Below are 13,555 nucleotides of genomic sequence, written 5' to 3' on the forward strand. Positions count from 1 at the left end.
TGGCTCCCTTGTTTCATAGGGATTTTTAAAGGTATCACATGCAGGTGTAGGAGTTGTCACAACACAGCATGCAGCACTTTAGAGTCCAGCCAGTGTGAGTGTAAACAATTTCAGTCCCTTTTTAAAACTCTTAGGAGATGTTTCATAAACATCAAACGTGCTCAGTTTCTAAGCTGTGAGCTGCTGGCCTGCTAATCACCCTTCAGTCGGACAATCCTGATGTTCACCAGAGCCTGAAGACTGAGGGACTTAGCATCTGCTCCAGGTGGGTCAACTCAGGGATCTTGCAGGGCTGAAGCCAAGTGCTGCAGCTTGCCCAGGGGAGGCTGGCCATGCTTTAGGTGCAGTTTCCCAATCCAGGACTTGGTGGTGGACCCAGTACTCCTGAGCTGCCTTAAGCCTTGCAGGTCTTGTTAGCTCTGCACATCAGGCCTCGGCTGCCCTATGAGCCAGGTCCCAGGGAGGTCACTGGAAGGACTCCAGTGGCCTGAAATAGGAGTTGACTCATGCCCCAAGAGCTCAAAATAAAGTGTGTCTGAATATTAAAAAATATTATGGAAACTGTATCATTCATGCACAAAAGCCACGCCACAAACTTTATCATATAAAATACATAATATTATAAATGGAAAGGAAAATTGCATAAGGCCTGGTGTGCGTTAACATTGTTGGCCTGTTAAACCCTCCCTTCCCATAAACACAGCTGTGACCTGGAGTCCAGCACATGTAGGCATCTGAGGCTGAAAGACTGAGCCCCTGTCTGCATGCCCCCAAGGTGCCCATTTTTCTGTTGCAGTAGTTCATTCCCAAGGCTCATCCCTTGTCTTGTCAGGAACAATCCTAAGCAAATGATTTCAACAGAGCTTTAACCATATCCTATGCTGTATGGCCTTTTCAAACACTGCAGCAGTGCCTGGTGCTACAAGGATGAGGCTCGGAACATCAGCCCGTAGGCTGTAGCACTTGACTTGGCCTTTGTGTGAGCTTTGACTTTGAGGTCAAATCCTGCCCCGCAGATTCTGGCTAGGATTTGGCTGTGGTGCTCAGCAGTGCAGCAGAAGCTGGCTGGGGCAATGATGAAACATGGGTCTGTCACCTTGCAGCGCCGCTTGGCAGGCTGAACTCAGAGCCTTTTCCATTTCTCCCTCTGCTTTGCCTCACCGACAGCAGCCCAGGACACTGCTGTGGCAGAGGTGTCCCACTGCACATCCACCAGCAAAAAGAAAACTGGGTGCAAACACGTTCCAGCTTCCAGCAAGGCAGAAACAAATGAAAAAGCCACTATTGCCATCAGATTATTTCATCCTTCTCCCAAAACGTTCAGTTCATTGGTCTAAGGGCTCGGGCCTGTTGATGATGCTGTGCAGGCTTTGCACAAACATGGAACACAATAGTTGTATCTGGTGACAGGAGGCCCTCCTCCACCAGTATTATGGCTTAGGATGTGGCTCAGCTAACTGGGCTATACTGGTTCCTGCTGGAGAGCGTTCTCCCAACTGGCACCACGAGACACCCATCTGCAATGACTGAACTCCTCCTATTTTGGAAATTTAGCAAATAAATAACTCTTCAAAATCAACTGGTGTTTTTTGGTGGGAGAAACAAGAGTGAACTATCAGCCTGGGTGATTTTGTGTATGGGGCAGAGCTCCACAAGCACCAGGCAGTGCCCCTGCATCTCGCCTGCCCTGCCCAGCTCGCCTCTCCTCCTGCAACAGGCTTGGATTGAATGCAGGGGTCTGACTGTGGAGAGTAATAGGGTGCGAACGCTCACTTTCATTTTTCACTCTACTTTTTTGGAAGGTGGAACATTTTACAGTTGACAGCACCATGCTAAACCCATATGAGGCAAGCAACTATTTTTAACCAGACAAGAGACTATCTGGGTGTGTATTGCTGAATCATTTTAAACAAGGAAGAAATCATGGGATCCAAAAGCAGAGCGGGTAGGAGGGGGTAGGAAAGCTATCATGCGCTTGTTCCAGCAACTGCTGAGCTACTTCAAGAACATGATGACGACAATCTTGAAGATACAGTGCCTGCGGGGTCAGCTCCAGTAGCGGCTGCCTTTTATGAAAAGCCTGTGCTTCCAGAGAGAGATGGGTGTTCATGTTACTGCAGCATCAACTCACTAAACCCTTTTGCAGCCAGGCACACCTTCAGATCTGGGGAAAGATGGGATCTGTGAAGTAAATCCTAGGCAAGGTTTGGGTTATACCAGGGTACAGCAGCAGCCAGAACCCTGAGGATATCTGGCAGCCTGGGATTTTTCACCAGGCTCTGCTTTGATCTCACCCAAAGACAACTAACAGCACCATCCATTTGTTAATTATGGGGCTTTGCAAGGGGACATTCCTGTTGCTATTCACCTTCCTTGAACAACAGAAGACAGTAGAACTCCTGCAGGAGTTTTGTGCTCCTGCACAGAGCTGACCCCTTCTTTTTGCTGGAGGAAAGGCACACTCCAGCATGCTCACAGGCAGGCCACACGTGGCTTGTTTTGTCCTCTATTCAGTTGCCCTGAGCAATGGGGCCTGACACGTGTTTTTCCAGAACACAACCTCTTCGGATCAAATTAATACTGTGATTTCCATCTGCTTCCTCCTCAACACAAACCATGAAGACTTCCTGCAGGTAACAGCCAAACTTGCTCAAAGCTAGGACATTAAAATCAATCTTTTGTTCTTGATCACCTTCTGTAGCCTGATTACTGTAAGTACCAGTTCTCCCTTTTGACCTATGGATCTACAGGTCCCAAAGCAGCAAACCAGGGCAGGCAGGGATGAAGTGGCTCCTCTGTGGGTCTAGAGGCTCACGTAGAGATGTTCTTACCTCTGCGCCTCCTGCTGCTTGTAGGATGAAGATACTTTTCAGGCCCCAGATCATGGCCCAGGGCCTGGGGTCACCACACACCAACCTCAGCCCTGCATCCCCGCCTTGTGGTCTCCCAGGCATCTCTGAAGTGGCAGCTGAGGTCTGTGGTTACACCACCAGACAAACTGCCTTCCCCATTTGAGGGGGTGCACAAGAAGAGAAGATTAATAGTTGAACTCTAGTCACTCTGTCCCGTAGGTCCTCCTTGTGCTAAGAGGAACTGAGACTTTGATGGGAACAGCTTGCATCATGCATGCTTTTCCCTTCTCCCGCTTATCAGGACTTACATCCTGTTGCTTATACTAAAGCCAAAGTTACACATGAAGCTGTGAAGCATGAATAATAAATACTGCTCATCAGCAGACACCCCTGAAGCACAGCCTGCTAACAAAGGATGTTGGGTGAATAGAATGCCTTTTACTCAACATCAGGACACTTTTGTTCCCTGCTTTTTAACGAAGTATAACGTTGGGACTGAGCCAGGATGTTCCTATCTATGTGCAGTTCCACATTTGTATTTAGTCACATCTAGCTCTATAACCTGAGTGCACTGCAAGCATAAAGCAGTGCTGGCATGTCTAAACAGGCGTAGCCTTTGTAAAGCAGGGAGCAGACATCTGGAAAACATAAATCACATCTCTCTCCCGAATGCACTGCAACCGCCAGTACTTACCTTACAAGTGGGACCTCACCTGGTCAGAGGTCTCGAAGTCTGCACAAAGCGTATTCCTTCTTTTCTCAGAAGGACAAAGCGCGAACTGCATCCTTACAGAGTGTCTTGGTTGCTCAAGATGCAGTGTGCAGCATCCTTGGCTTACTGTGATCACAAGGTGTGTCAGCTCTAGTAGGAGCTTCAGGTGTGGTGGATTTAAATCTAACTAGTAAAAAAATTCACAAACCTGAGCATGCAGCCCTCATGCTGAAGTCTGTATCACCACTAGGAGAAAGGCTGGCTGATGCTTTCAGCAGGGTCTAAGTCCCTCACCCATTCAGGGGGAGAGCTACTGTGACTTGGGTCTGCTCCTGTGTCTGCAGCTCTGCAGGTTCCCCCTTTGCCTGTGGGTTGTAAAGTCTACATCCCTGTTACATTAACTGATGCTGTCGGTGTTTTCCTTCTTGTTGTGTAATTGCAACTCTACTAACAGCAGACAGGCTATGTCATTGTATCATTATAACCATGTTTTTCTTGGCTGCAGTTTTGATTTTCTTGGCACTGCAAATAGGGCATCTTTGCAGATGTGCACACTTGCTAACTGCACACTCCATTTCCCTTTTCATGCACCTTGCACTCGCCTCCAAATATCCAAACTTTGCAAAGCACTTATTTTGCAATTCTTCCCTTGCTCGTGCACAAAGGCTAATGCAACTTCTGTTCCCTTATAATTTTCACACGTCATTACTTATCTTGGATTAAAGTTGTCCTTAATTACATACATGAAATCTTTAAACTTCCCTTTTTGATAGCAGTTCTGAGCCGATCCAGGCAAGGATCGGGAACAATTTGTGCTGGTTCTGCACAGGCACACGCAGCCCTCCCAGCCCCCAAGTGCCGCTGATCTAACCTTCACACAGGACAACAGATGGATACGGGCAGGAAAACAGGAGCACCAGGAAACGATGATGCAGCACTACCCAGCATGATAGGTGTACGTGCTTGGCATGCAAACCATCTTCAGACCTTTGTCAGTGGCAGCGCAAATGGATTTCAGAACTGAAAAGGGCAAATAGGTACTTCTGAGGCAATCTCTCTGTTGCTTTTTTCTTTGCTGCATCTACACAGTATCATGATTTGCTCTTCCTGCCCTGGATATGCACCTTCCCGACAGGCAGTTTGGGGTTGTGTTGTTCCCTCAGCAATTCAGTAAAGTCCAGTCCCTGCTTGTGGCAGTGGTGCCTCCAGCTTCCCACTGCACTACTGTGGGCTCTTGCTGGATTCACATCCAAATCCTCCAGCCTTCCATCCCCAGTGCTATTGTAACACAACCCAGCCTTTCTTGTAAGAGCCGACAGTGAGCTTGGACACGTATAGTTTGGCAGTATGGAGTTATCCATTTTCTTCTATTACCATTTATATTTCTTAACAGTGCCTTTTGTAAAGCTAAAACAAAACCAAAACACGCACACACTCCAGTACTTTTTCCTGCTTTAAACTCATCACAGTGTGCCACACTGCCAAAAGCAGCCAGACCCTTCTGTTTCTTTTTCATACGTATCCACCTAGTCGTGGATGTTTGGGATGCCCGGGGTTCAGTGGCTCAGATGGTGCTGCTGACTGCATGCCAGGCGTGGGCAGGCAAAGCCCCTGCCGTTGTGCTGGGTCTGCCTTTGCGAAAAATAGGCCAAGAGATAGGGAAAAACAGAGTTTTCTCCAGCAAAACTCACCCCAGTCCCTCGCTCTGTGCTTTGCTGTTAAGACTTTCTCTGCTTATCCAAGATGAGCAGCTTCCCCTCACCCAGTACAGATGCAAAGGCTGGTTTGGGGGCAGCTCGCACAATTTCTGGTCAGTGCTCCTGCACATCTGACCAGCCAGTTTTGCAGAAAACACAAGTAATGGGACTTAATCCAGGCTTGTTGCCCCCCGAAACTTTTTAAGGGCACAAAGATAAGCTGAAGCAAGGAATTTTGTTGGGAAGCATGAGGCACTCAGAAACCAAGTCTTTGTTGAGGCCTAGCTTCCGCATGTCACGGCCCGGCCTAAGTCCTCTCACAGGCAGGCCCCACAGACAGGCCCTGCCCCATCACCACAGTGCAAGATGGGGTTTTGCGCTTCCTAAAGAGATCTACAAGGCTAGATCTGTGTGGCTTGAGCCTGATTTTGCTCTTCTGAAGCCCTATAGAGCTGGAAGCCTGTGTCTCAGGTGACTCAGAGCCAGTGGAAGCACCTCACTTCCTCACCCGGCAGCCCCAGCCTTCCCTGCCAGAAACTTCCCCCGGTGCTTGGTGCTCAGCTCACTGCTTCCCTGTGGGAGGGTTGTTTTGTGGGTTTTTTTCCATTGTTTACTCTGGGACACAATTAAACAAAACTCCCTCCTTTTTTTTAAAATTGTCCTCTGGAGAAACTGTGCTGGCATGCATGTCTCAGCCTTTGGGGATGATTCTATTGTTTTAAGCTACTGTCAAAGTGAAGGAAAAATTAATCACACTTTCCTTCAGTGCAGTGGAAGTGAGCTTGCTTGCCAACGTGCCTCAGTACAGCTCACAGTTGCCCAAAGCCTTTCTTTAGTGAGTTACACACTGCAATGGGTCTTGGCATTACAAGGTGACCACTGCCAGCACAGTATTGGCGCTGTCACGAACCTGAGTAGGGTCAAATCAGTTTGAAGTAGTTGAATAGTCTTTCACTGTCAACAAGTAGCCTTGGAAGGCTGCAGGGAAAGTCCAGAAGGAAGTTGTTTGACGTAATTCAAGTAACAAAACAAAAAGCAAACCGGCAGCCTCATGCTACAGGATTAATGCCAAATTCATGATCTCATTTCCAAGGGCTTCACCTGCCCCAGAAGCAAAAACTTTGCCAGGTTCTGGTGCAGAGGTGTACCTGCTCTTCTGAAGTGCCAATGCAGTTAGCCATTCATGGCCAGCAGCTTGCCTCAATGCATTTTTGGTGTCAGGATTGCAAGGTCTGAACTGCATGACTTTAGGATGACCACAGGGGCTTCAGAGCATCCCCATGGACACGGACATCCAGATCAATTGCTGCTCACTTCACCAGCTTGGTCTATGAAGCTGAGGTTTCCCTCTGCCTGTCCTTGATGGAGAACACCTGCTTAGCTCCAGCTGAGTCTGAGCATCCAGTAATGCCTGAATAAAGACAAGGGAAATATGGGGCTGCAGGGTGGGTATTACTTGGAGCCATAAAATGGATCTGCTGCCAACTGTCCTGCCTTGATGAGCTCCTGTCTCTGCAGGATGAGGACCAGGGCTGTGTGACTGACCCAATACACTGCATAGCACAGAGATGTTCAGTTCTCAATTTGCCACTAAACACTGAGCAGTGACCTGCAGCAGGTAGGAGACGTTTCAACAGGTAGAGAACTGCAGGTAGTATCCTCATTGCTTTCTGCATGAGCCATGGGCCTATCCCATCTCTGTCCCAAAGCAGTGGAGTCCTGTCCTCTTGTAAGCATTTTCCAGAGTCCATCTAATCAATATTTCTCTGATAACCTCATGACTACAGTGAAACCAGACCAGCCAATTAGTTCAAGTCACTTAGTACTTGTACTAAGTGGTACACTGGTAGGCTACAACTCAGAGCACAAAGTCATTGCTTTCACTTCTCACTTGCTGAAGTTTCCTGGGGATTTGCAGACCCACAAAACAGGTTTGGGCTGGCCAGTACCAGGCTTGCTCTTCTCCACCCATAACTCTGCCATATGCTGCTTCTGCTCACAAGTGTTGATGTGAGAGATTCTCACTGTCTTCCTCTCCTGTATGCCAGGCACTGACTGGAGTTAAAGCAATTTCAGACTTAATAATTTCCTTTGAGAGTATTTTTAACCAGCTGCTTTTACAGTACAGCTTCACAAACACTGCTGCCACTGTGTAGGCTGCTCCTTCCAGCAGCGAGGCAAGAACTGTCAGCAGCCAGGCATGAAGCCACTCTGAAATCAGATGCAGCTACCTCTTACACATCACAGCTTGAAAAACATTGCCCTAAATTCACACCTTGCTTCGAGCCATCTCCATCTTCAAAGGCAGCACCTGTTCCTGAACACCTGCTGTTAAGACAGCCCAGGGCAGTGCTGAAGGAAGTACCAGTGAACCCAAAGGGAAAGGCTGTGCTCACCTATCTTGTGTCAAAACACCAGCATTTTGTTAGAGCTCACACACTTCTCAGGGCTTTCATGTGCTGCTCTTCCTCATTCCACACCCAGTGGATTATTTTTTAAGTAGAAACTTCCTAGGTAGCCCCACAGGCATTCAGACCAGTATTAGTTCAGCCTGTCAGAGAGCAGTGCTTCACTTGAGGCGTTACAGCAGCCCTGAGGTCAGTGGGTAGCTGCACTCAGTGTGCAGCCCTGCAACACCTGAAGGCCGGAGTTTTCCTGACCACAGAGCACCCACTAGAGCAGAACAGCCATAAACACACCCAATTTACACACAGCAGTTGAGAACTTGTTCATCAGTGCTCACTCTAATAGAAGTTACTTTACGCATGCAAAAATCTTGCAAAATCTGGCACAGATCCACTGTGGTTTAATGCAAAATAGCCTAAAAACATCCGCAACAAAACCCCAACCATGCCTCTATTAAAAAAAAAAAACTTAAAATAGGGCAGAGAGAGAAAAGAGAAGTGCTGATTTCCTCTTTCACAGTTGGCTAGAGAAGCAGACTGCCAGCATGGGGTTATGTATTTATCACTCAGTAGCTCCTGTATCCTGCCATCCTTGAGGGCTCAGTACTTAAGATGGCTGTGCCATGGGAACCCTTCTTCTGCAAATACAGTTGTGCTGGTCTGAAATAGGAGTGAGAAGATCATTTGCCAAATGGCTACTTACAAATACTACCAAGCCCAAAACTTGCATAGGAGGAGGTTTTGCTTCAGGCTGATGTTTCCAAATAGCACTGCTAAGTATTTGGGAGCACAAATCAATCCTGACTTTTGGTCCCATCTGTCAGCTAGAGCTGTTCCCAATGAAAAAAGCTGGAAAATGAGAGAAAACCACAAAATAATTCCAGCAAAGGGCAATACAAGTAGCAGCAACCAGAAATTATAAGGGAACCCTCAGTTTGCTCCTGTGGTAATTTGGCATTAAATTTCAACTGAAAATACCACTTCTTTCACTTAATGTTCCATATGAGGTATTAGAATAAACTCTGCTTGGTCTTCTATTTTCTCAGTCTCCATGCAACCAGTTTGTAAAGACAGGACAGGGTATACAAAACTGATTCCTGAACTTGTATTTTAATATAAGCATGGCTACAATGAACAGCCAACAGTTTCAAAGCTTTTTTTTTTTTTTTAAACAGTAATATGATGAATATGATGACTGATCTGCAGATGATGTTCCATCTGTGTAACTGAATGAATAAAACAGCAACAAACGTGATACCTCAGATGTAGAGCTGTTACAAAGGGAACTGTCCCTCGATGGTAAGACTGTGGCACTGTCAAATTTGCATTACACAAGAAAAAAAGAGGACTCCAGTAAGACCAGTTACTGGAATTGATAACTCACAGCAGTATAGCTACAGCACGTCCATCACCTGCCTTCAGCATGGAGAAGTCCCAGTTCAGCTTCCCAGAGACGGAATACGATGTGTGAGAGGTGTGCAGCTCTACTTCTCCTGGCTTCACTGTTAGACTGGCTGAGATACACAGCAATGAGGCGCTGCCATCACTTGTTCAGGCAGTGCAATAGAGAAGACTATCGGGTACCTGTATAACATGGAGCTGGGCAGCAACTCATAAGCAATAGCACAAACCACAGACCCCAAATCAACTTTCACGCGTTTGTATGTTTATTATTTCAAAGTACAATATATACAGAATGTATAGTGATATTTTCAAAAACTTTATACAGAAACAAGTATCTACAAAATTTAATCAATAGACACTCTGTATACTCAGACAACGTACGTATATATATAGGAAGATTTAACATAGTTTCAGTTAAAACATGAAAATGGGAAAGAAACGCCATCCATCTTAGAAAAGCTTTAAAAGCCACCCAACTCCCTCCTCTACAGCTCAGCTGTCTGCCCCCTGAAAGGTTCCAGGTGGCTGCGGAGACACGGTAAATCTAGGATTTCTAGTGCCACCTACCGTTAGCATTTCCCATCACAGTTGTTTATACTCAGCCAGAAGGATCCAAGTCCTTTGGACTTTCTATATAACGTGCCATGCTTTGAATTGCTCCCTGGATTACTGCAGGTTCCCTGCAGCACACGGGCTCATCTTTACACTCAATTCAGTGGAAGCCAGAAGTCAGCTATTGTTTAATTTTTAGCTGAGATCTAAGATCTTGTAATGAAAACTATTTCAAAAGTGTTGATTTCAGTTTTAGTAGCTGGAGATAACACAGGTGCTGCCAGCAAGTGAAGATGATGAGAGCTAACTTCAGGACGAAATGAAGACTGAAATGATTTCTACAGCACAAAATGGTGTTTTCCAGTACATAGGATAAAGCTTTAGACAACAGCGTGGGATTTTACAGAGCGTAGAAAAGCATCAGCAGCCTTCCTGTAGGGCCTTTAAGAACATCTGGATGTGTGATGTTTCAATTAAAGGAGCACCCTGAGTATTTAGGAAACAGCTGTTTCAGCTGGTAGGATACAAAGAGCTACCAGCTTGGAACCTTCAGATGAAGCCTATGGCTATCACACATCTAATGGGCACTGAATTTCAGTGACAGATATGTAAGCTAACTGCTCCAGGCTGTCTTCAAAATGAGCTTACTGGTTCATCAGCACAATTAATTTAATATGAGGACAGTTTTCTATCTCTGGCTCATGATATAAATAATATCCACAAAAGTGCACGTGAAATGTATTGAAACAAGCCTTGCACCTGTTGCTGTTCACCTGTGTGAACCACTCCACAGAAACAGATCTTTTCAGAAGTGTTCTTGTGATGTGCATTGAGCAATATTAACAAAATAAAAGGCAGCCCGCCTGGCAACATCTATGTGGATAATATACTACTGGCTCTCAGGAACGAGCAACATCATTAAGCAAAGTTGCTGGCCAACTCCATCATGTATTCATCATATTCTGGGCTTACTGTATATAGAATCATTTGCCAATGTGTGAACTACAATGAAATTTCCATCTCTAACAGGTATGTTTAAAATAAAGCTTCTGGAAGAGGACTTTGGTCCATGTGAATAGTGCACGCAACACAGTAAGTGGACTGAGGCTGCTTTGTGTCTCCTCAACCAAGGGAAAAGAGTCTGGAAAGTTACTAGTGCTACAGAAAGCGAGCAGCAGTTAGGAGGACAACCAGCCAGGTTTCTCAAATAACTTAAAAGGAGAAACAACCATGCCAAAAAGAAATAAAAATCTCCACAAAGTCATTGCACTTGTTCCATCTGCACCACGCCTCTCCTTCATTCACATTTTACATCTGAAGAACATACATTAAATGATTACAGTATTAACACGGTATCTAAAATACTGGAGTCATTCAGCTGAATACCTGAAAATATCCAGAGATCTGGTACGTTAGAGCACAAAAATGCAAACATACAAGAGCTAAGCTATGTCTTGACATGCAGATTGTTCTTTCAAGATCCTTTCCTTCAGCAGAAGGTCTAGTTCAGCTGAGACCAACTGCCTGTTTGCTCAGGATTAGATGTCAGCTTCCCAGAAGTTGGTGACAAGTCTGTTCCAGCAGAGACAGGAATTTTCCGCTCCCCATCACTTAAGCAACAGTAAAGCAGAGGTAGTCCCATGACTGTGCTGGTAAAAATTCCCTAACATTTTGTACAACCATTGCAATCAGGAGTTTAAAAAAATATATATGTATACATTAAAAACCCACCCAGATTAAAGGGTCCACAGTTTCTCCAAAGCTCATGATAATCTAAATCATTGGTTTCCACTCCCTCATTTCTACACATAATCCAGTGACAGTGAAGGGACCAGCTATCCAAAGACCCTGAAGTTCTCTGGACCACAAAGTGGGTCTTGAACCTGCAAGCACTTTCAGAAATGACCACCTTTCAAGTAAACAGGAAGTCTCACTGTCCTGTACCATCTACCCACACTAAACAAATCAGGCTCAATTTGGTTCATTACAACACTCAAGTGACTCAGTGGCACATGACAAGCTTTCATAAACTCCCCTTCCTGTATGCTGCAGGATTCAAGCCCTTGTTATGTATATGATATAAACTGTACATGGAGTAAGACAGATCCCCCCCCCCCCCCCCCAAAGTGCCCTAATTTGAGCATGTGGATGCTGTGGCATACAAATGCACACAACCTTTTTTTCCATAATACAAAGTTCAAGTAATTAAGAAAAAACAAAATATGTATTTATAGTGTGAACTGGTCAATACATTTTGGTCAAAAGGCAACAAATGCACCAATAATGCATCTACTGCTGGAATAGACACTTCAGATACTGTAAATTACTTATCCTGGAATAAAAAAGGGAACATGATGTTGTGAAACCAGAACCTTGCCACCTTGATCCTCTTCTAGTGTCACCATCTCAGACACAGGATTTAAACCATTCTCAGTTCATGACACAGTGACCACCTAATTCTTCACAACAGTAAAATTAGGAGTCACATAATTTCTACGCCATTTTTCTAGTCCAGTCAGCAGACTGAAATCCCACAAGGTGTACGTTCCACTTCTTACCATCACTTTCACTGGCTGATCTATCCACATCTAATGAGAAAACTCGGTAAGCTTCTATTTGAAAAAAAGCTTTTTTTCTTCATCTGAGAACAGATGCAATCACAATGTAACAGTGGGCAGCTGAAGTCTTTTAAATGCTGTTAAATACACAAAACGCTGGAGATCTTTTAACAATTATCTGAGATTAGACTTCCTTAGATCTATATGTCTAAAGATTGGGGGTTACAGGATTCGTTGAATTGATATTTATGTTATACATACTCAACAACTGTATCAGAAAGTCTCTTAAACCCTTAATTTTACTGTTGTTTCACTTCTTTTCAATGAAGAAATTGATTAGCTGAATGTTAATCCAACACAGAAACTAAATAATATCATCATTCAAAAAAAAGTTTTGTGACAAAGCATTTTTCCATGCACTTGTCAAAAATGTTTAATCAACCTAAACATCAGAATTAGTATGAAAGAAAAGAAATAATGTCTGAAAGCCCTTAAAGCTCAGTAACATTGGATATGTTCAATAGCATTTAAAACATAATTGGTTTATTCTTTCAAGCTCCATCATTAAGAGACTGATTAATTACACAGCGCAGAAATGAAAGTCTCACTGCAACTCACTCTCAAAACATAGGATGCACTGCAAAGCATCTGTATGTCATTTCAAATAGAAGTTTTAGATCAATGTAGTGTGTAGTATAATTCAGCAACGCTTCAAGCTGGTATTGAGTAGACAGAACTACACAGATGCCAAACCCCGCAGATCTTTGAAAGGACAGCCCGCATTGACTGAAGGCTGTGGACACAAAATACTGCTTGTGCTGGCAGGAAATCAGATTTCAGGAAAAACGTTAAAAAATAGTGGTCTGTAGCACCTGCCTTTGCTGTATCCTCATGCCAGTTATTCCACAGAAGTTTTAGTTATGTCTGCTTGATTTTCTGTTCCAGTTCATGCTTGTGTTTTATAAGCCGCTCTATTTCTGTTCCTAAGGTTTGAAGGTTTTCCTTTGGGGAAAAAAAAAAAGGTTGGTTAAGTCAGAGAGAAAACAAGTAAAATCAGCACAATATACACCAGGAAGTTAAAATAATTATGTCAGCAGATTGATACTTGCAAGTACCCAGAACAAATGCAAATGATTAGAAAAGCAGAGAAAACCAAGCTCATTTCAATAGAAGATGTAAACGTCTGAGCAAGTCTTAGCAACTTGTGGTTACTAAGATTCTACAGGCTGCCTCTAGAAAGTACAGTGCTCAAGAATGATAATTACTGAAAGATATCTCCAGCTTCTACAGAACACTGCAGTTTACCTGGCAGGCTGTGCAACTCTTCCCAGCCTCCCACCTCTTCACAGCAGAAGTGCTACCCCAGCAGCTCAGT

At 44.6% G+C, this 13,555-nt stretch overlaps 1 protein-coding gene across 2 annotated transcripts in view; it reads right to left on the reverse strand.

The window, feature by feature from the left end:
- Nucleotides 1–9,310: 9,310 nt before the first annotated feature.
- CCDC186 (coiled-coil domain containing 186) overlaps nt 9,311–13,555 on the reverse strand; it is a 31,998-nt gene continuing 27,753 nt past the window's right edge. For both annotated transcript variants that reach the window (XM_015867348.1, XM_015867349.2), the window contains one exon: nt 9,311–13,182. In XM_015867348.1, the coding sequence (XP_015722834.1) occupies nt 13,099–13,182 (84 nt within the window). In that variant the 3' untranslated portion in view covers nt 9,311–13,098. The remainder of the gene's footprint in view (nt 13,183–13,555) is intronic.

The sequence above is a fragment of the Coturnix japonica genome, chromosome 6, assembly GCF_001577835.2.
Source record: "Coturnix japonica isolate 7356 chromosome 6, Coturnix japonica 2.1, whole genome shotgun sequence".
NCBI lineage: Eukaryota > Metazoa > Chordata > Aves > Galliformes > Phasianidae > Coturnix > Coturnix japonica.